Source organism: Eleginops maclovinus, chromosome 19, assembly GCF_036324505.1.
Source record: "Eleginops maclovinus isolate JMC-PN-2008 ecotype Puerto Natales chromosome 19, JC_Emac_rtc_rv5, whole genome shotgun sequence".
Classification (NCBI taxonomy): Eukaryota; Metazoa; Chordata; class Actinopteri; order Perciformes; family Eleginopidae; genus Eleginops; species Eleginops maclovinus.
This window is the reverse complement of record NC_086367.1, coordinates 2,510,986-2,535,787: the sequence shown is the minus strand read 5'-3', so window position 1 is coordinate 2,535,787 and position 24,802 is coordinate 2,510,986. Positions and strand designations below refer to the sequence as shown.

The following is a 24,802-nucleotide window of genomic DNA, read 5'->3' as shown; positions in this document are numbered from 1 at the left end:
TGGATTAGAGGCTGTAATTCAGATGGAACAGGTCTCAGTGTGAAATATCTACCTTGAAGCTTTTCACTGATTATGCACTCATGATGGTTGCTCTCAGTCATGTTTCTTTGGCCCCGATCCAAATCGCGGCCCTTTAAATTTGGTTATGTGCCAATAAAGATACTGTTTTCATATTTATCTAATAGTAACAGCCTCCCAGTACACACTCCAACCTGTGATTGGTTAGAAATGATCATTCAAAAATCAATGTTTGTGTCAAGGATGCTCAGTAATAAAAAAAGAAAATACAACTGCAGAAGAAGATATGAAATGCTGGTTAAATCTGTAGACAAGGTACTCGATACAAGCTCTGGTTCAAAATGATGATCTTGTGAATCAAAGTTGTACTGGGAGAATGGCACTCCTAAAGTTGACATGACATGATTGGCTGACAGGGCTCTAGCTCAGGGGATAAATGGCACTTACCAACCAGTGGTTTCAAAGTAGCCCTAACCCTGCAGTCAACATCTCAAAGTGTCCTTAAGCAAGATACTTAACCACACATTGCTTCTCCATGTCTGCAGTATGTAGATCTATATAGGTCTTTAAATAATAGCATCAGCAAAAATGACATGAACGGTGATGATTTGACAAGAGGCCTCCTTCTGTTTGAGATGTTAGAACTACAAAAACACTCTGATTGGTGGAGTCTAAATCTTTTTTGCTGATGTACAAACACACAAACCTGATAACAGCCAAGTAACATTTGTCATCAAGTCACAGAAAACGACCGCTATTAGCCACAGTGGATACGACCTGCTGCTGCTGGTGTGGGTCATGTTTATTGCTGTTGTTGTCTAATTGTTTAAGGGTTTTCTGGCATTCCTCTTGCCTAAAGCTTTGACTCCCCCCCACTGTCTTTACCAAGCGTCTCCTTTGGTGCTCAACAAGCCTGAACAGTGCCCCTTTTACAAAGCAATGCGTTTCCCCTCTGAAAATACCTTGTGTCTTTTTAAAAGGTAAGTGGTTATATTGTGAGATAAAGATCCACTGGTGGGTGATGTAATCCTGTAAGCTCACTTTTACTCTCCTGTGTGTGATCAGTGTGGAAGGCTGGCTTTTTATGAGATGCAGGTGGTTTCACTGCTGGCTCAGGGAAACAGCCCCGTACTAATGCTGCGTTCCATTTATATGGAAGTCGGAGGTCTGAACTGGGAATGAGTTCACATTCGATTCCAGTTCCTGTAGCACAGTCAGAAAAAGATTGAAGCCTGCAGGAAAGTTGTTCGCCTTGTTTACAGCTTCAGCATCACCTCCGGTTAGGCATTGTTAGCAGGTTGATAACTATGCTTTATTTGATATTGACTACAAACATTGTAGCAACAAATCAACAGATAGAAGATGAGCAATACCATATGTACAGTTGATTTAATGTGACAGACAAAACAGAAGAGATACAACTTTTATATTATCAAATGGTGTCTTAATGTTCATATGAGGAGGATTTGAATAATGATCTCTGGCAAGTTATGTCTGAGTTATCAAGCAAAACCCAACGTCAGGGGGGTTCCAGTTGAATTTCCTACTGGGAACTCAGATATTCCCACTTCCTGGCAGCTCTGCTTCAGTGTAAAGTCATGGTGCGTTCCAGTTATACTAGGAATCAGAATCAGAAACGGGTTTATTGCCAAAAAGGTAAACACATACGAGGAATACTGATTCTGATTCTGATTCCTAGCATACCGGGAAAGCACCATGACTTTACGCTGAAGCAGAGCTGCCTTCAAAGGGTTAACGCTAAAGTTTCAGAGAGCCATGTGCTTCACCACGCAGTGTTTCTAAGAGACGATGCTCTCAGGTTGCCCTGCGGCCCCCGGGGGCCTTCTCTGAGCAGCTATAAGATGTACAGAAAAACACACACCCACCAGGGATTGCTTTTCAATTTTGCACAGATTCAACCTGAGCTGCTGGTTTCTCTCTCTTCGGATGTTTCACCTTGGGGTCACAAAACTTACACTCCTTCATGTTTTCTCTTATTCTTCGGAAAGGCAGCAGTTCAAAAGTAATGCTCAGTTTGCCTTAGACATCCTGCTAAGCTTGCATTTATTTAATGTTCCTCAGGTAAGGCTTATCAGTGAAATTTTACCCTTTTAGAAGCTGCTGCATTGAGTAATGTGCTGGAATGTGGTGATGTTTGATGCAGGATGACATCAGCGTGTGTGTTGTGTTGGGCTCTCTTTTCAGTCAGTTAAACATTCAGACAGGAGCTTTCTCAAAGGTGGTCTCTGTGATTTCATGTGAGGGATCAGAAACTCATTACCACACTTTGTCTGTTAAGTATGCCGTGCGGAGTCAATTGTAATCATAAGATCGTGGGACTCTACACATATGATATAAGGACATATTATTTTCTTTGCCCTGTATCATAGGCTGTAAAAACACATGGATGTAAAGTCAATGACACCATCAGAAGTTAGCATGGCAAGAACTCCCCCCTACAAAAAGCAGTGAGATTTTTTTAATTGAATTTCAGAATACTGCCACAAACAAACGTATGATACTTACATTTTTTCTCCAGAAAGTTGAAAGCTAACATCATGCAGCAAACTTTATCACGGTCACCTGACTTCATGTCACCAGCGCTAATATAAAGGTGGCTAAAGTTGGAGTGATGACATTTGGTAGTCTCATTTAGACACTTTAACTTTAATTGAATGACACATAGAAGCTTTAGACATTCACCAGTGGGGTATTTACTGACATATTTTATGTTGCAGAACAAAACGTGAACCTCTCATCACCCCCTTATTTCGTCAATCTAACAAACAACCAACTTTGAGACAAGGGATACAGATAAGACACAGAATGTTGTCTAAAGACTGGAAACAGATCTAGAGAAGTTTAAACCCCTCTTCATTTCTGACCTCGGGGAGGTACACACCCCCTTATCCAACCTCAGAAAGGTGTGTGGGGGGAAGCAATGTTTCAAAAACTATTACACCATCTGACAAGCATTTCAGCCTTGAGGCTTTAAGATGGTCACCTGAGAGCTATAGGAAATGCAACATGAACTATCCACACAGCATTAACTATTAACCATATCCAATATACAGTAAGCTGCTGGTCCCTTTATAGCACCCAAGTGCGTTGTACTGCACTCAGAAACTGGACTCTAGTTAGCTTAGCTCGCTAACAGTTTTTCTAACATCAGCAGATTTACTCATCAGACATCAGGGTCATGTATTTCTACACATGCCCAGTATGTGCAGCCTCTATACTGGCGTACCAATAAAATTGCAGGACATTTTTCATACTTTGGTACCAAATTAAGGCAAAAACATCTCTACACATGTACCAGACTCAGGGACAGTTTTCATTCCTCAGGCCATAAAAAATAATTGATTTCACTTTACAATATTTAACCTTACATTCTGTTGTTGTATATTTAATTATATTTACCTTTTCATAGAATCCTGCATTACGTAGTCACTTTCAACATTCCATGCATAATTTAGCTTATTTTTATTTTATTTTTTTTGTCTTATGTCCTTTAATATAATATGTTGCATTGCTTGGAACCTAAGATTTACATTGTCATATCTGCTGTGTAGCTACTGTGCACATGACAATAAAACCCTTGAATTCTTGAATGTAAGCATATAAAAGAGCTTGATTTCTGAGCAAAAATACAATTTGGTTGAGTTGGCATTTAATTTGGACTTGGATTTGTTCAAGCATTCTCTCCAACACGTGAAAAAGCGAGTACTTTATGTTTTGTGGGAACATTGGGTCTTTGTATTTTGAGAGGGAAGTTGAGAGAACTATATAGGTCGGCCAAACACTGCAGCTTTAGCCAAGTCTCTTGCTGTTTGCTGTTTTTGAAACAGTTACACAGGCTTAGGGTTATAAATGTTGCCATTAAACCATAAATCTTCGTGTTTGGGATCATGTCCTATTTTTAAAAATTATTTATTACAGCCTTGCCTTTCATGAGCCCCCAATAGAATTGAAAAGTCCTTTACCCGTCACATACAGTACAAGCACATGCACATGCACCCTGACTATCAATCACTTTTAATTGATGAATTGAAAGTGCCTGTTTCCCACAGTATTACCTGCTATGTGAACTGGACTGCATATTCTGAAGGGCTTTCAGCACGCCCACTCTAATAGAATGCAATAACATGATTCTCTCATCAACCCACCCTGACAGACTGCTGTGATGTAACACAGGCTATTATGCAATACTGAAGCAGTTGCCTACCCATCATTTAATCAACCTTGTGCACCTGCTGATCTGCTAAACAATGAAGGGATCTCTGAGCAAACAGCACTTAGTTGGCAGATTTTCAATGTTTTTGTTGTCCTTCTAAAAGGTTATAGTGCCACTGTTATTACACCCTCATACAGGTAAATGCTATTGACATGTTAAAACAAGGACATAGAGTTTTAGAGTTGACAGTGCGTGGTTGACCAGTGCTAACACTAACTGATAATGTTAAAGGGAAAATGTTGCGTTTCATCATTGGGTTACGCTGCGCTATTTTACGATGCAACTCCTCAGTGGCTAATGTTAGCCTGAACCTTGAGCCTTGGGGGAGGAAGTTTTGTTTTGAATCACACTTGGGTCTTTGAGTGAAGTACAGTATGAGAACTGAGATATAGGAATATGGTATGGATGCACCGATACCGATATCAGTGTCGGTCTGATACTGTCTTCATGTACTACTTGTAATCGCTCCGATCCGATCCGACCTCAACCGATACCACTTTACTGCAACGTGACGTTAACCTCTCATCAGTTGAGCAGGTAGGCGGAGGAGGAGCAACATCTGCCGTTTGGAAATATTTAAGGATAGGCAATGACAAAAGTAGAGCAGGCTGCAAACTATGTAAGGGATAATGTGTAGCGAGGTGTCCATTACTGAAAAAAGAACACCCGAAGAAGCAGGTCTCGATTAAATCCTGATCAGCCTCCTCCTCCTTAGGGATAGTTATTAGTCTGCTTAGCAGCGGTGTGTTTAACAGCATCAATAGCCTCTGAATTGTTGAAATCGACCAATCAGAATCAAGTATTCAACTAAGCCTTGTTTTTAAGCTCTGCTAAATTGTCAAGAGGACGGGAGAAAAGTCAAACTGTAATGGTATTATTAAGTACTCATATCGGTACTCACATGTAAGTACTTGTACATGTACTCTGTCTGAAAATTAGTGGTATTGGTGCATCCCTAGAATACTAGAACATTACTAAAGAAGTGAGAAGTGTGAGGAACCAGAAGAGGAGGAGCCGGATGATCAAACAGGAAGCAACAATCAATATTTGCCAATATTTGGGTGTTACATTATTCTACCAATGATGAGGTTCTAATAACCTGTTATATATAACATGTTAATTTGTGCTTCAAGGACAACAATTTAACACAAAGCTGGACAATTCAATCTAATATAGTACAAGTTCAAATATGCGTTCGCTCAAGGCTCATATGTTAGTTTAAAAGTTGGAGGGTCAGTGGATCCAACCCCTGCAGTTAAAGTGTCCTCAGGTAAGACACTGAACCACAAATGACTAACAGTGTGTTATCTGCCTCTGCAGAGGTACTGTGTTAATGGCATAGAGGCGTCAGCTGAATGTGATGTAATGGATGAATAACCTGAGATGCACAGATGGTGATTGGCTGTCATCTTATCTTTCAGTTTCATTCCATCCAATGATTTGTAAACATTAGCCACTAAGATGTTTCCCTTATAGCTTTATAGAGATCTTTAACTGGTGAACATGATGTTGGTCATGGGTCATAAGAGACAAAACAAACATGTTCAAACTCTTTTCTCTTAAGTTGTAGATTAAAAGATTATTTGTGTGTAGCCCTTTATGGTTAGTACTCTAACAATTGAAAAGTGGGTGAAAAATGTGTCAAACTGTTAGTATATGTTTATCAGATATTCTTGTGTCTTGTTGAGTGAGAAGGACAGGAATCCGGTCGATGACTCTCCTGTAAATGATTGACTGAACATCCTGAGCCCTCATGTGTTATTGTAACACACGTGTGACCCTTTGAGTCAGCTGATGGTAGATGTAATTAGACCTTGTCTCAGCTCGTCTATTATTTTAATGTTGGTCTGTCCTTTTACCAACACTGGGTGCATAGAGAGATGTCTTGACACTACATTTGGTGATAATGACTTCATGTTGCATTCCATGTGGAGTGACCCTTAGTTGGGACTGTCAGTACATTGTGTTGAGTATGAGGTAAAAGAAACAAGTGTATAGTCTTTCTATGGTATTTCTATTTTTCTAAACTAACGTAATTGTTTAGAATGAATCATCATCTATATTTTGGATGTACTTATATTATTACATATTACATTCCATTACGTTTATTTAACTTTTATCCAAAGCAACCTACATACACTTTAATACTGTAGACATGACAGCGGGAGCTTTTTGGGGTTAAGTATCCTGCCCAAGGACTCTTTGACATGTTGACTGGGGGCTAGGTTAGGGTTAGGGTTAAGGGTTAGGGTTAGATCAAACCACAGACACTTTTAGGTGTAGGGATTGGTAAATGCATATTAACCCCCTGAGCCACAGTTGAGTTTCTTGGAAAGTATCTTGCCCAAGGACACTTTGACATGTTGACTTATGGAGCTTGGGATCAACCACCACCATCAATGAACCACTGACCCTCATCTACACCCTTAGTCTCCCTAAATAGTCTAATCGTTAGAATATGGCTATGAAGATATTGCATTTTACATTTATATTCACATGCAAAATTCTCCATTTATTAAAAAACAAATCTACTCGATGGAATTATACACTCAATTGTATCTGATACCACTGGGTTTAGTAAAAAGATTACATTTAAACATTTGGATAACAGTGTGATAACAGGAGCTGAAGCATTTCCATTTGCTTACATAGATCTGATATAAGAAGGTTCCAGAAGGCAGGAGGTAGAGCCTGAACTGTGCGGTGATGTAACAGCAGCAATGCAGTTTGAAGGGATACCCCCGTCACAGCCGCCGCATGAATATTTCAGATCCTAACTGCTGCCGGGGGCTACATCCAAACACAGACCTGCCGTCATACTCCCAGTGTGATTATGAAACCTTCAGAAAGCCTCTATCGCTCGCCGTCTTCTCATCTCCTGCGTCTGTGTTCAAAGCGAGCCGGGGTTTGTGTGGGTGGTTCCAGAACATGTGCAGTCGTTCTCTTTTATTCTTTTATCAGAGAGGAAGAAGACGTCTTCATGCCACTGATTAGCACCATGGACACAGACCCCAGAGTCCCTGTCAGCTGAACACTGCGGTACAAACAAAAGTCTTCTTTACTTCCTGTCATTACACACTGCACTGGAAGCATAAGTAAAGAACCTAGCTGTTATGGATTTCAGGCTGATATTGTGTCTATATTGTGGAATTAATTCAGCTGATCTCCTTATAAATATTAAATAAAGTTGTTACTGCCTCAAATTCTGTAGCAGAATATGTTTTTTTTCAAATAGATTCTTATTTCTAGACTTAGGGTTATGCTTATTTAACACAATTGCTAAAAACAAAGACTCTTCAATTAGAATCAAGCACATTTTTTTGCAAACAGAAACATGTGGAATGAACTCCCCATTGACATCAGGACAGCAATACTTATCTTTCGTCTCAAACTGAAAACGCATCTGTTTCGATTGTACCTTGGCAATGAAGTTCTTGAAAAAAATGAAAAAACAGAAAACATCAAGACTTTCCTTGTTGTTTGGAGTTTGAATCTTTATAGTTTTTACACTTATAAGTCGCTTTGGATAAAAGTGTCAGCAAAATTAAATGTCATTTAATATAATGTAATGTCACATTCTTTGTTCAAAGCTGTCCCCTTGTCATTGCATAGCCTTGCTCTGATTGATTTATATAATACATATAATGTGATTGGTCGACCAATGCCACCTGCTTATGTGACTCACACAAAGACCCATCATGTCTGGTTGTTCATTGATTTACAAAGGAAAATCAATGAATGCACTGTGTGAATTTGAGCTACCTGGAGTCTAGCCTTGTATTCATGTTGATAAGATGAGACGTAAGAAAAAGGTTTGATGGATGCTATTCACCACAATGCTTCTTAAGATGCCTTCAGGTCACTATGTGAAAATATGGAGGGGGTCTGTCCTTGCATGTCAACAGGGCACTTCAACAACAGCTCAGAGGAGAAGTTTGTCTGGAGTCTGATTGCGCTTTGTCAGAATCTTTGTGTTTCACTGTTGACATCTTTAGAGAACTGGCCTGCTGATAACCTCAAGCCACTTTGACTTTGGTTTATCAACATTTGAACTGCCTCATCATGACTTCAGCTTCTAAATCCGGTGTATCAGAGTACACCTGATCACTGATGACACATTATATACTGAACATTATTGTCTGTATCACAGTTGAGATGACTGATAAAAATGTAAAGCTGTACACTACCTCTATCCTGTTTTTGTAACGAGAAGTTGAGCAGTGTACACCCAAAGTCAGTAGACAGGCTCCTTTAATCAACACGTTTTATTGTTAGGCAGAATCCAGGAAAGGCAAGGTAAAGCAAGGCAGGAGATACAGAACAGAACTTCATGGAAAACTACTTAAAAGTCTCCCAGAAAATGACTATAAAAATCTGCAAGACTTTAAAAATAATCGGAACTACTGATGGGGATGAAGTGCAGGTGTAAAGGAGGTCAGGTGGTTGCAGGGCAGATGAGGAACAGCACAGACCATTAAACAGGTTGGAAAATGGATGTGCAAAGAGAACCAGTTTATTCCGTGAAAAGTTACTCAGTGTTGCATGGACAAAAAGTACCTGGATCCTATGGGGTTTTGGGCTCATAGAGCATGCACACTAGATTTTTCCTTAAGCCCCGCCTCTGATCCTCCGCCCGTCTTGGCTCAGCCCAATGAACTGAGAGGGCAAATAACTCTGGATTCAGCTTTTAGCCCATTTACAACTTTTAGACCCTAACGATTTAAATAAGGGCTATACAAGTGTGCGTACTGGGCAACTGATTGACTTGAAAATGTAATATCAATGCAAACAATTATTTTTGGGCTCAATGGCATTACAGACTAGAACGAAAGTGAGTGTCCAATGTTTGGACACTATGGAAATTTCCTTCGAGAGTGGGCTTTAGAAAAACAAACAAAGAAAGGGAGTAAAAACAGACATGACGCATATAGAGAAAAACTTAAAAATAAAACAAAAAACAGATACATTTAAAAGTAGGATCAGGAAAATAAATGTAATCTCAACTACAGTAACCCATCCAGTTTTAGGGCTTTGGATTTGTATTTTTTATTTTACACTTCAATAGTTGATTGTGGTTGTTTGGCATTATTTCAGTGTGATTAGGAATGTGTTTTGTTCTCGTGTCTCAATAAGATCCCTAGCTCAACAAGCCTACTTCATTAAATAATGTTTATGATAAAGCTGGAAACATTTGTCTGTGCAAATATGATCTAAAGGAGTGATGCTGAACAACATGCATGCTGGGTATCCATTAACCCCCCCTCTGAGGCAATGCAAGACCATTACCTTGTGTGCGTTGGTGGGGATTCACAAAGCAAAGACACTGACGCCACCAGAACCCACCAATGACTCACTCATTGCCTGTATAGCTTTTTTTTTATAGTTGTGTGTTCATTTATAGCGTCCAGATCTAATAGCCCCTTGATTATATTTGCTCACTCCCTTTGTGCCCTCTCCTCCACCCAGGAATGTAATAAAAGAGTTGTCATGCTGAACGTGTCCATGTGGTCCGGTAGACTGAGCTCCTCCTCTGTTTGCATGGCAAGCAAATTAGCAGGATCAAAGCACTCAGAGAGGATTCACCTTACACCAACAGAAGTCAGGCGTTAAGGAAAAGGTATATTTGTTGTATACTAAAGATTCAAAATCATCTTTTATATTTAAAGCAGCGGAATACCCAAATGATCTCTGTGATGCAGACTGATCCTCTCACTGCAGAGAGCATTCACAGATATCATTTCTTTAAAACATTTCTCAATAGTCTACCATTTGTACTACAGATATCCACCAGCCATGTATTGACTCTTTGAAGGCGTGGTATCATATCTCTATCTAAGTGCTAACCTCTATTTTTCAAATAAACCTCAGAACAGACCAGATGTTGTAATAAATAAGTAAACCCATCCGTTTTGTAACCTGTTTATAATCATCTATTAGTGAACTCATCCAAATGCATTTCTTCACTTTTCATACTAAACCCAATTTCTAAATACCAAATTAAAGTGATGTCTGTAGGACAGGTCAGCTCTAATGCTGAGCAAAATGTCTTTCCTAATATAGCAACCCCCCTTATTTACAATGCAAAGTCTTGGCTTGCTTCCAGCTTTGAAAAGTTGATGTATGTAATCAAGGGCTGCTCTTAGTTCCGATAGTGAGGCAGGTCTCTGTAATAAATTCCACTCAGGACTCATATTAATAGTATTCTACTGCAAAAGTATTTTTTCGGATTAATGTTTGGAACAAAAGAGTTCTATCACCCAAAAATGTAATTGATGTGTACCAGAGACTGTAAGCTTCTCATAAAAGTAGTTTTTTTGACTATCCTTGACAGAAATGACAGAAAAGTATTTTCATTTTGAATCTTCTATTCCATTTCCGCCTATGATTCATGTGTGTTTAAGTGTTAATATAACAAAAATGGAAAAAGGTGCTGATATAATCTTTGTTTTAATGTATGCTTTGCCTCCCTGTGAACATTTAGTGCACAGTTGGTGACATTCTCATCATTATTTCCAGAGATACATGGGATAAGGCCAACATGGCCCCCTTCAGAGGAGCCTACATTTTCTCTATTTTCGGTTATGGGAAAGTTCCAAACATTATCCAAAAAATATACTTTTGCAGTAAAATATGTTTATACAACCATCCAGTTCATAAACTAGACATATTAAAGAAATAAAAAAACATGGTTTTGCTTTGTTGTACCTCAGGTAAGGGTATCTCGAAAACTAACGCCTTTTGGGGGTTGTTCCTCTGCTATAGGCTGGTTGGGAGCTGGTGCCCATTTGTAAACCAGTTTTTCGTGTTCCCACTGCAGCGGAGCCGGCTTTTGGCCCTTAGAATTGGTTTGAATCGGGCACCCACTGCTGGCTCGGCTGGCACCTAAAACCACAAGCTGCATATTCATATCATGTAGTAGTTGGTTGGCTCTAAATCCAGTTATTCATGAGTCAGAATGGCTTTGGTGGCTAGGCTAACATCACCCATATATTACAAGAGTCATCTCGTAGTCCGCCATTGTTGTTATTGTGAGGGATATTCATGCTGGTGTTGCTTAGAGGTGAATTCAATGACGTGGCTCCTACAGGGCTCCTATTGATTGGTGGTTCGCAAGTAGAACCAACTAGAAACCAAACTTGCCCTGGCACGGAACAAGACGGAACAAGAACTGATCTCATTTCAGTGGAAAAGGGTTATCAGATTTGGGAGGGGGGTATGGAGAGAAAGCTGGCAAACAGAGAACATTGTTTCAGATTGCTGCTTTGGAAATATGCCAAGCACAAGAGGTAATATCAGCTCAATGAACTTAAAGTGTTAGCTTAAAAGCACTCCTCCAGTTAAATGAGCCATGTCAGTTGTTACTGATTGTATAATACATTTATGTGTAAGCAGTTTTTCACTGTCGTAGCTGGTAGAGTTGGTTTTACATACAGTCCAATATATTCTGCAGTTCAGTTCCACACCATGGGAGTAATGTGGGGAAAATTATGCTTTTTGTCAGGTTTCAGGGAGGTTAACAGGAAGAGGGATACTAAGTAGAACAAAAAGTGAGCTTTTATTTACAAAAAAGCTTTTTTCAAAAACACAAAACTGTGGAGTCAGGTTAAGTAAAACAAAAAGGAAAAGTAGAAAACCAAAACTACAACTGTGGTGTATTAAATCTGTTCATACATACAGCTAGTTACTCTCTGAGGTCATGAAGAGTGCAGAGAAGACGTCGTTCAGGGGCCAGATGGTGGGCAGTCGGATGTTGTATAATAACCTCCGAAGTACGTTAGGGAGCCAAGATGAACGGACACATGTCACTTAGTGAGGCATACATTGTTATTGATTACTTCCCGTGAGCACACACACTTTGGACGCACACATACATGTTTCTCCTATAAATGGTATGCACAAAGACAGTTCGGGGGGACTTCCACAATTGGCTCTGGGAACCTCGTATTGCCAGTGTTGGTGTCTGATACTATGCTGTTTGTAATAAACCTTATTATATACAAGCTGGTGTCTCTGGAGACTTCTTCATCATCTTCACAAACATCGCTACAAGATATACTTCACAACAAACCAGAAGGATCCAGGAGGACCAAGGAGGGCAGACAAGGGACATCCAAGGCATGACACAGAGAACCAAATCACGGGAAAAGCAATGACAAACTGACAAGGAACACAAGGCAAAGCAAGACTAAATACACAGGGACTAATCATAAGGCAAAACACAGCTAGGGAAGGGAGGCAGAAACACGAGGGCAACAAGTGACAACAATGAGGCAATCAGACCCAGGAAGTAACAACACCAGGAGAAACTAGATGTAAAAATAAAACAGGAAACTAAATACAAATCTAAAATCGTGAGACTTTTTGCTTTCATACAAGAATCTACTGTTATTATCCCTGAGCTCAACACAACTGGGGGCAAAAACAAGGAAAAAGTGATAAATGTTTATATTTACACATACAGCCTTACACACACATTTGTAAAAAGCACCAAACTAGGCAATACAAGAGCCTCAGAATCAATGACCAAACGGTGACGCTAACTCCCTAACAACATGCTTTGTGTACTCTACTGTACTGCAGCACACGTTTTTTTTCTAAGCTTGACATTTTTTCCTACAAATAAAACACCTACCTACGTAATTACTCACCTCGCAGAGTCAGACTTGTAAAATAACGTCCGTAGCTTTGAAAGAGTCCTGTATGTGCAGTAGGTAATGTCGTTAGCTGATGTCATCTTTCCAGGTGTACGGTCCAAAGCACAGCTCTGCTTTCTGTTAGGCAGGGGGTGGGGGGGTGCTGAGTGCTGAGGTGGCTTCAGAGTGTTTCACTCTTTTATGAAAGATGAGGTCAGCGTATCCGGACTCGCTCCGGTACCTCAGACTGGATCCTTATGAATGTGCAATATTGTGAGCTCTGGTGATTTATTTCAAGCAAGTGGCCAACACACACTTTCAGGGGCCTGTTCTGGCCCCAGAGAGGGTATGGTGTTAGAGCCAGTAAAATCTCAATTTCTACTTAATTATGTTAGCCTTTTTTTGTCAAGTTGGTCATATGGTACCTTAACCTATCGTAGGTGTGTCTTATGACCACTCACATTAAAACATGTCTTGGATGTTATGAGTCTTTTTTACCTTTTGTCAGCCACCATCATCAGGTATCAAGTTCTTTTGTTGATGAAAAGGAACTGTTGATATTTCTGGGTTCCTGTGAAATGAGTATTCATGCTATCCAGGGGATTCATCCTTGATGATTATTTGGTTACCATTGTTAAGAAAGGTCTGAATTGAATTGATTAGCAATGCCACTCTTTAACTGGTAGTAAGGATCACAACATAGCTTCAACGCTTCCATTCTTGTAAAGGTGTGGGGTCTAATGGCATTATATCAAATTCAAAGCCAGTTTTAAATCAAAATAAATTAAATTCTAAACATTAAACGTGCTTGTGTGATTGTGCAGAGCTGTATTTCTACAGGGACTGTTGCAAAAACCAAGCAGCTCATAAACGTTAGATTTAAAAAAAGATAAAACGGGTTTACAAAAATATTTGTATTATTAATGTTAATGTCTTTTTCCTACAAAAAGATACTAACGCAAAGCTATGGTCTTCCTGTTTTGGAGCTTGAGATGGGAGTTCGTCCTGTAGCTTCTCAGTGTATTTACACCTTAAAGAATGAGCCTTAATCATCATGATAGTGTGACTACAGACGGAGTTTGCTTTGTATAGGAGCCATGCTGGACTTGGGCCAGTGTCTTTGAGAAACTCCCCCCCTGTACAATAGTTGCAGTGATAGGTGTATTTCATAACTTGCTTTGGTGCTGGGCCTCTGCTGAGGGCTCAGACAGTTTCCAGCTGCTTCACTTTTACTCTGTCGTCACTTCCTGACAACTTGTCATATTCATTAGCTTTGCCTGATAGTGTCTCTTAACATTGAAGTGGAGGCACGGCATCACTCTATATCAGAGTTGTTTTGGCTTTCAGTGAAGAAATATTGTAACTTCCATTGCTCTGAAAAAAGCCTGACAAATATACAGAATCGATAAAGACATCAATACATTTTAAGAAGGAATCCACGGCCGTTTTTCTCTTGATCAGTGGTTTTTGTCTACAATGCTGACTGACTTTTTATTACGAATGGTGCTGCTCTTGTTGCTAAGTCAAAGAGGGATTAAGATGCAGATACACACAAGAAGCTGCATCATACTCCGGTCTACTGAACCCTACATCATTGGATACTTAAGCCAATAATTGGTTACACTATTCCTTAAGCGAAGGTTGACTCACTTATGTTCTAGAGCACGCTCTTCATTTACTGTGCTCATCTCCCTTCAGCCTTTCGCCCCCCCCCCCCACCCTTCCAGTGTCTGCTCTCACAAAGATCCATGCAATAAAGACTCTGCGACGCCTCTCGAATACCAACTAAATTCCAGCATTGTCTGAGATCAGTGGGGGGATTCTCTGCATTTGGGGCGTTCCCCGGTCACTGAGCGCTCCACAGGACACACTCCATTGATGGGACACATTAACCAATCAGTGGCCCTCATCATGCCACTGCTCTACAGCTAAGAGGCCAATTGGACTGCAACCCTAAACCCCCCCATGATGAGGAGCAATATTATCCCCTCCTCTATCTGTGTTGACCACCATGCTCAGTGGAGGAAGAGGGGATCAATATGGGTACAGCTCGATAGCCTTGGTGTGTGTGTGTGTGTGTGTGTGTAGTGCAGTAGCCCCAGTGAGACATACTGGACATAAAGATGAATAACAGCTGACTTTGCTACCATGGTAACCCCTTCAGAGGTCCTCCCACCCTCCCTGGTTGCCGCCCCCTCCCCCCCCCCACATGTCTGCAGCACAGGGAGTGTGGGAGGGGAAGTCAACATTAAACATGCTGCAGTCCTCTCCCTACCTTTGAAATCGTATCAATATAATAACCTACATTTGTCCTAATCCTTTAATATGTATGCAATGCGATACACTTTATTATCCTTGTAAGGAAATTTGTTTTGAACTCGTCCTGCAGTTCCACAAAAGATAAAAAATCATAAATGCTGCACACGATAAAAGACTTTAGGATATTCACACAGTTTGCACATACACAGACAACATATGGACATGACAGGCTATTGCACAAACCCCATGGCCACCATTTAAACTATACATGACATGTTTGTTGTGAAGTTTAATGTCCATCAAGCACTGAGGCTCTGTGGCGCTGTCGTTGGCTTTATCTTTATGAGGATCCCCATTAGCATTAGCTATTCTTCCTGGGGTCCTCACACACTCATAAACATGTTTGCACATTTTAGCCAGATAATCACAACAAACATAAACAAAGATAAAAAGATAGAGATCGGAGGATGAAACCCTCTTTATTGTCACATACAGTGGGGCAAAAAAGTAATTTTTATCATAGGTATACCTCAACTATGAGAGACAAAATGAGAAAAAACAATCCAGGAAATCACATTGTAGGATTTTTAATGAATTAATTGGTAAATTCCTCTGTAAAATAAGTATTTGGTCACCTACAAACAAGCAAGATTTCTGGCTCTCACAGACCTGTAACTTCTTCTTTAAGAGGCTCCTCTGTCCTCCACTCGTTACCTGTATTAATGGCACCTTTTTGAACTCGTTATCAGTATAAAAGACACCTGTCCACAACCTCAAACAGTCATACTCCAAACTCCACTATGGCCAAGACCAAAGAGCTGTCAAAGCAGACCAGAGACAAAATTGTAGACCTGCACCAGGCTGGGAAAACTGAATCTGCAATAGGTAAGCAGCTTGGTGTGAAGAAATCAACTGTGGGAGCAATTATTAGAAAATGGAAGACATACAAGACCACTGCTAATCTCCCTCGATCTGGGGCTCCACGCAAGATCTCACCCCGTGGGGTCAAAATGATCACAAGAACGTGAGCAAAAATGCCAGAACCACACGGGGGGACCTAGTGAATGACCTGCAGAGAGCTGGGACCAAAGTAACAGAGGCTACCATCAGTAACACACTACGCCGCCAGGGACTTAAATCCTGCAGTTCCAGACGTGTCCCCCTGCTTAAGCCAGTACATGTCCAGGCCCGTCTGAAGTTTGCTAGAGGGCATTTGGATGATCCAGAAGAGGATTGGGAGAATGTCATATGGTCAGATGAAACCAAAATCGAACTTTTGGTAACTCGTCGTGTTTGGAGGAGAAAGAATGCAGAGTTGCATCCAAAGAACACCATACCTACTGTGAAGCATGGGGGTGGAAACATCATGCTTTGGGGCTGTTTTTCTGCAAAGGGACCAGGACGACTGATCCATGTAAAGGAAAGAATGAATGGGGCCATGTATCGTGAGATTTTGAGTGAAAACCTCCTTCCATCAGCAAGGGCACTGAAGATGAAGCGTGGCTGGGTCTTTCAGCATGACAATGATCCCAAACACACCGCCAGGGCAACGAAGGAGTGGCTTCGTAAGAAGCATTTCAAGGTCCTGGAGTGGCCTAGCCAGTCTCCAGATCTCAACCCCATAGAAAATCTTTGGAGGGAGTTGAAAGTCCGTGTTGCCCAGCGACAGCCCCAAAACATCACTGCTTTAGAGGAGATCTGCATGGAGGAATGGGCCAAAATACCAGCAACAGTGTGTGGAAACCTTGTGAAGACTTACAGAAAACGTTGGACCTCTGTCATTGCCAACAAAGGGTATATATCAAAGTATTGAGATGAACTTTTGTTATTGACCAAATACTTATTTTCCACAATCATTTGAAAATTAATTCATTAAAAATCCTACAATGTGATTTCCTGGATTTTGTTTTGTCATTCTGTCTCTCATAGTTGAGGTATACCTATGATAAAATTACAGGCCTCTCTCATCTTTCTAAATGGGAGAACTTGCACAAATGGTGGCTGACTAAATACTTTTTTGCCCCACTGTACATGCACACAGCAGAGCACACACAGTGAAATTGGTCCTCTGCATTTAACCCATCCTAGTACTAGGAGCAGTGGGCAGCTATTGTGCAGCGCAGGGGGAGCAATGGGGAGGGGGGATTGGAGGTGTCCGGTGCCTTGCTCAAGGGCACCACAGCAGGGCCTAGGAGGTGACCTGGGACCTCTCCACGTAGCAGTCCACTTTCCATATTTCAAGTCTGTTCGGGGACTTGAACCGGCGACCCTACGATTCCCAGTCCAAGCCCCTACTGACTGAGCCACTGCTGGAGATAAACAGCTCTTTGGATGTCATTAAGTTAAAAAGTGAACAAAAAATGGTCATCCTTTATACCAATATTAGACTGAACACAAAAATAACAAAAAGCAGCTGTTCATACCTTTTCTGTAGTGTGTTCTATAGGTTTGTGTGCATGTAAATGGTCTACAAAGGCCAAAATCCCTGTGTTCCCTCCAGAGGGAGTTTCTCCCCAAAACGCCTCCATTGGACTTCTTTGTTTACATCTGTAACATCATAACATCACTATAAGTCTTGCGCTTCTATTGGCTAGCACTCCAACACATTGTACTTGATAGGCTAAGGGGGCGGGACATCTAAGCAGTTGACCAATCACAACAGATCCGGCCAGCTAACCAATCAGAGCAGACTGGGCTCTGGTTTCAGACAGAGGGTGAAAAGAGGTGCTGCAGCACAGGCAGTATGAGAAAAACAAAGAGCTTTCTGAACATTAAAGCATGGAGACATGTCCCAGGAGAGACACTACATACTGATATACACCTGAACATCAGCAGGAGAGGACTCTTTAAAGTAGAGATACTACATACTGATATACACCTGAACATCAGCAGGAGAGGACTCTTTAAAGTAGAGACACTACATACTGATATACACCTGAACATCAGCAGGAGAGGACTCTTTAAAGTAGAGACACTACATACTGATATACACCTGAACATCAGCAGGAGAGGACTCTTTAAAGTAGAGACACTACATACTGATATACACCTGAACATCAGCAGGAGAGGACTCTTTAAAGTAGAGACACTACATACTGATATACACCTGAACATCAGCAGGAGAGGACTCTTTAAAGTAGAGACACTACATACTGATATACACCTGAACATCAGCAGGAGAGGACTCTTTAAAGTAGAGACACTACATACTGATATACACCTGAACATCAGCAGGAGAGGACTCTTTAAAGTAGAGACTCTACATACTGATATACACCTGAACATCAGCAGGAGAGGACTCTTTAAAGTAGAGACACTACATACTGATATACACCTGAACATCAGCAGGAGAGGACTCTTTAAAGTAGAGACACTACATACTGATATACACCTGAAAATGAGCAGAATATGTCCTCTTTAACCAAAGTTTTAAGTGATCGTTAAGATTCCCTGAACAATATTTACCACACAATTAACAATGAATTGCAGCTGACTAGGACTCGTCAAGTGACTGTTTTCTAAATCATATTTGTTTATGCAGTGGATAATGTGAACCTCCTTTCTGTCGCAAATCGTCTTTGATATTTCTGTTGAGCATTTTGCAAAAATAACCATTCTCATAATGTCATTGATGAGCTTATCATTGTCACCTATCTGATCAAAAGTTTACTATCTCTGCCTGACAGTAAGCCAGCTTAGACTGTCACGCATGTCTGTTAAACTCGGTCTGTAGGAGAGCGGTGATGCACATTGTGCCGCCTTATTAGAAGCTACTTGTAGTTAGTTTTAATCCTTCATCGTAGCCCCAAATAACGAAACAGTCATCAAGCTGAGACAGAAGTAATGCATATAAAACATGTCTAATGATATCTGGTGCCATAACTTTTACAATTCCTTTTACAACTGACACACCCCGAGCTAAATGCTAACATCAACATGATGACATGCTACCTAATAGTGTATGCTATCTTTAGCCTTTTAGTTTCACATATTAGCATCCTTATGTTTAGCATTATTTCAAAGTTCACAGCAAAAGGATTTGATAAGATATGTTTGTATAATGTATATATAATCATACAATGGTTTCTTTGGGCAATGGCAAAAACTAAAAATGTTTTCTATGAGATTTTAAACTGTAAATGTACTTTTTTCCCTCATAGATTTAACTATGACAACACTTCCTGTTTTAGTGCATGCTTGCAATGGTTCTTGGCTCCTTTCAAAGATAGGAAAATAAAGAAAAATCATTCATTTGTTTTTTCATTCATTAAAAATGTGTGGCATTTATGGAATATTCAGCAGCTTCAGTGAAGTTTAAAATGCATATACACACACACACACACACACACACACACACACACACACACACACACACACACACACACACACACACACACACACACACACACACACAAGCACAGTGTAGGTAGTAGTTGGTCCTTATGGAGGCAATGTGGCAATTTAACGATTGGTTGAATTGACAAGGAGTACAGAAAAAAACTTGATTGTGTGAAAGTGGAATAAAAAATAAAAACGTTGCCCCTGCTTAGAACATGTAGAGAACTCATCACCCAGAATAAGTGAAGGCTGCTGTGGGTGGGGGGGAACAGGCTCTTTTATATGGAAAGTTTGGAGAATAGACTCCTGCTTCGTCAGACTCGGATGTTACTGTAGCTTTACGTTCCCGATGATTGATATCTTTATTCTCTTTGTGTTGCAGTTGAGAGGGAGCTGGTTCAGAAGAGGACTTTCACCCGATGGATGAACCTGCATCTAGAGAAGGTGTGTGTTTATCTGTGTTGGGTGGTGTCTGCAGAAACACACAAAGAGCAGTGATTACTCCACGGCTCACTGAGCATTATTTTCCAGCTGGATGGAACCAGAGAGCTGTTTATGGCTACCATGCTTTCTGTGTGTTCTTTACACTGCGGCTGAGCCGAGTGCTGTACATAAACTACATTCCCTTCATCTCTGTGAATTATACATGTGTTTGTGTAGAGCTGTGTGCAGCATTAAACTTTCATTATGCTGTAAAGGCTTCATGTGAGAGAACTGTGGCTGGGTTACAGTTGCCCCCCCCACCCCCCCAAACCACCAGCTAGCTGCTGCTGTGTGGGAACATGAACCCGCCCCCTGCTGCGGAGAAATGATCCATGGTAAAACCTGTCCATTAAAAGGAACAGAAACAATGGTCGTATGGAGGCCCGAGGAAAACACAAATGTGATTGATGCATTAGAAATAAACACATTTCTATCATATAAACATTGTTTTGTCAGATGTATCATTCATTAATATGTATTTATTTATCGAGGTGTGTAATATCCTCCGTTATCAGGGTTAGGGTTAGAGAAATGTCAATTCAGCTCTGTGTTTATATAGCAGAATGAGTTTTGGCCAACACTAATTCTTGGTCATTCAAAGAAATAACAAATGGATCCAGATGTGCAAGGTGCATCGAAACTGTTTAGTGATAAATGTTTTTAAATGGGGGGGATTCGTCCTACAAATAACAGACTTAGCTCTGCCTTGATATCGGGGGGCCAGAGTATCAATATGTCAAAAACATATAACTGATTTCTGAGGTCTACAGGACCGAATTGCTGGCTTTTCTATAGAAATAGTTATACAGCTTTCCTGATGTTTTCAAACTCTTTATATCAAGGCAAGTGTCTATAGAGCATATGATCATAACAGAAATAATCAGCATTTCTTAAAGGGGGAAAACCTCATCCTTAAAGGGTGTAAACCTTTATCAGGACTGTCCTCTGGCTCTTCATCTCTTCATGCATCACACACACCTGTATATTGATCTGCCACTCATATCAGTGTCTGCACCGGTGTGTCTGTTTGCCGGTATTTATTGGACTGGAAGTCCTACACTTTAGATCTCTTCAGTCTTCATGTCCAGTCAAAATTATTTTTTATATGAGAATATATAGACCTTAAGCTAAGGAAATTCTTTGTGTTAAGATTTATGCGTAATATTTATTTACTTTGTTGCTTTATGCACAAGTATGAAGGGACTAGTTGTATTTGTCAAAGCCTACAATAAATGATGAATCTACATGGCTTGATTCTTTGTATAGCCATCCTATCATTTGTTTTTAAGCTCAATATTAAACTCTAATATTATTCTGAAATCTCCTATTTGTCCTCTACATGAAACTCTTCTTGAAATTAAAGTAGTGGTTTTTGCTGCCTGCATTAGTTTTCAGGACACTTTCACATTGACCCACAGCAGGGGGGGGGGGTTATCAAATGTGTTGTTTTCTCTCACAATGAGCCTCTCTTCTGTTACTCACTCTCTGGCCCTGCTTCAAATCTCTGACCCACTAATTAACAATCCTACATTTGTCTTCTTCATCTGGGAAAGTTCCAGTCATCCCCCCCCCCCCCCCCCCCAACCAATACTACTGTCAGACAAATGCTTTAGTTAGAAATGACTTGTTGTGATAACAGGAATAACTGTTGACTCAGACTAACTGATTTTACTAATAAGATTAATGATAAATTACTGTTTACCTCAGATTTCGCAGTGTAAATTTCCCACCTGTATACGCCTACGCCCTACAGTGTTACTGAGTGACACACATACAGTATGTTATCCTATGTTTAAAACCAAGTGGTAGTAGTTTGTCCGACATTGTATTCAGAGGGTCCATATTGAATGCTTCTTTGTTGGTTTGAGAGTTTTTGGATTGCATTTTTGATATCCAATTAGCCAAGATTTATAAAGTGTACGTGTACTTTTTAAACATACACCTGTCAGGTTGTCAATTTCTGATAAATATTCTATATACGGATCAGATTAGAATCAGATTCATTTTAATTAATCATCACATTACTGTTTTCTTATCTTCTTTCCCTCTCCTCTCAGTGTGACCCGCCCATCGAAGTCAATGACCTGTTCCGGGACATTCAGGATGGACACATCCTCATGGCCCTGCTGGAGGAGCTCTCCGGCTGCAAGCTGGTCAGAATCTCTCATTATTGCTTTTACATAATCATGTATAAAAATTCAGAAGAACAGATTTGATTTTTTTTTTCTACGACATAAAATACGTGAGTAAATACCACACTGGTGAATTTCAAAACAGCGGTGGCTAACAAGTGTCTAAGTGTGTCGACTAAGCCTCATCAAGCCCAACATTAGCCGCCTTTAGCTTAGCGGTGGGGACGTGAAGTCATGTGACCGTGCTGTAGTTCCTTTATAGTCATTATACGTTAGCTTTTACTTCTGTAATTGCATTTACGCTTCAAAAATCTTAAAAGTGGTGTTATACTATTAATTAATATTTGTTCTCATTCCCAATGATCTTCCAGCTTCACGGGTTCAAGAGATCCTCGCATCGTATTTTCAGACTCAACAACATCGCCAAGGTCCTGTCCTTCCTGGAGGAGAGGAACGTGAGTACTCCAAGAAAAAGTATGAACACATGTCTGCATAATGCTCATGATTGACTGTCACATATTTACACGTGTTTGTAGGTGAAGCTGGTCAGTATCGATGCAGCGGATGTTGCTGATGGAAACTCCTCCATCATCTTGGGACTCATCTGGAACATCATCCTCTTCTTCCAGGTAATCTTATTTTCCCTCCATTTAGGATCTATCTAAACCCTGCCATCCTCTTATCTGTTCTCCGAGTTTCCATTTCCTTTCCCTTCCTCTCTTTTCACCATTAGAATTAGGTCAAAAGTAAGAAGAATAAAGTGTCTACTTCACAGCCTTTGCAATTTCCATTCACAATAGCCCTTCAAAGTGCTGCTCTGTGGGTAGTTTATATAATCACACCGCACTTCGAAGAAGAGGAGGAAGAGGAGGAGGAGGAGGAAGAAGAGGAAGAGGAAGAAGCAGAAGCAGAAGAAGAAGATATGCTTTATTCATCCCTTACAGGGAAATGTCTTTTCTTTTTTCAATGCTTTGGACCGACACCATGAGGAAACAATTACCTCTGCAGTTCAAACAGACTGTCAGCTCATTCTGGAGCAACTGTATGAGGCTACACACTCCTTTTGAGCGGGGATATATGGCAATAACGCACAAGATACCCTGATCTCTTCAATGGCCTTTTACAGAGGTAAATAGGCTGTAAATAGACAGCATTCATTGAGCATAAACTCTCAGCATATTTGGGCTACGGGGATGTCACATGGATGTAACAAATAGTAATGTTATATTTACAAAAAAAGCCATGGCACTTTTATGTCACAGAGGTTAGTTGTGCCATGAGCAGCGCTACATTACAGCCTGGCCAAATGTTGGCCCCGCCCATTGTCTGGTGAAAACAAATTATAGGCACCATACTAAAAACTGCTGTGTCATATATTGCACGTCAAAAATATCTAAAGTTTTACTTCGAAAAAAGCACCACCAGTCTAATGAAAGTAAATGTTTTCACCCCAAAAGTGGAGGGGCCATGACTTAGAGGGAATGTACCCAGATGGGTAGCTCTCATCTGGCCATGAGATTTTACACTGTACATTTCTTTTGGTTTTATAAATGGTAGTAAATAAACGGTAATTACAGGTGCGGTTCAAGATGAGCCTTTTCACAGAGCAAAAACAATATGCAGGTTATAGATTCTACAATTTAAACCTAACATTCTTGAAAGGTACCCTGCTCAGGAAGACATAAACACACACACACGGTTGGCCATGGAGCAATTTCTGACTGAATGCAGGGGCTGGGGATTAAATCATTTGCTTTCCAATTGGAGGAAAACCATGAATCCTCTTAGCCACAGACGCCCATCATAACTTAGGTCTTTGTCTGCTCGGAAAAACTGGGTAATATTACCACCCCAATTAGAACCAACCCAAAAGTAACAACTACTGTAAAAGTCAAAGTATAGCCTTTATCACTTAATCCCACCATTCAGTAGATTTAGTCCATTAACAGCTATAGTGACTTCAAGAAACAAACTAAGTCGCTGAGAGGCTGAGGCCGGGCCTGATCACAATTCTCTGACACACTATCAAAAAATGACTTGCTGAGATCAAAAAGGTAGTGAATAATAATGTAATTTAATTAAAAACTAGACAACCTTAGTACAACGTAGACAAATAAATTGTAATAATAATCAAAGCAATCATAAAGTTTGCGGTCAACAACAAATACAACGACCCTGTCACCCTCTCTTTCGGACACAAACAAACTGGCTCAGGTGAACTGGAGATTATAAATCCTAAGAGTGCCGCCCATACCCATATGACCCAAACAAAGCAACCCATTGCGATCACACAATAATATCTTATAATAATACAAACCATTACCCAGATATGAACTAGTATATACGTAATTTGTAATCAAACAAAATGCATCACTTTGTAAGTTTCATGGCTCCTACAACAGCAAAGAATGAGACCTTGTTGAACTGGCCAATGAACAGTAGATAGAGAAAAGGTTCCATTTATTAGCTTTCATTTGCAGTGCTTCGCTTGTCAATAGCTCAGGAGCTTGCCTCCAATCTCTCCTCACTGCTCCGTTTAAATTCCCCTGACATTTTAATCTAATTTAAATCACACGTTTGCACACCATTTAGTTCAAAAAGTAATTGAAGAAGGTAAATAAAGCTCTCTTTGCTCATTAGTTAGCAAGATAAATATTGTTGCAAACAGTTCATAAGCTACTGCGGCCTCCGCTACGTTTTGCTTT

General features: G+C 40.3%; 1 protein-coding gene across 1 annotated transcript in view; it reads left to right on the top strand.

The window, feature by feature from the left end:
• The window catches only part of clmna (calmin a), a 47,351-nt gene that overhangs the window by 9,058 nt on the left and 13,491 nt on the right, over nucleotides 1–24,802 (top strand). The window contains 4 exon segments of the mRNA XM_063909295.1: nucleotides 19,865–19,926; nucleotides 22,023–22,118; nucleotides 22,469–22,552; nucleotides 22,634–22,726. Of these exon segments, the coding sequence (XP_063765365.1) occupies nucleotides 19,865–19,926; nucleotides 22,023–22,118; nucleotides 22,469–22,552; nucleotides 22,634–22,726 (335 nt within the window).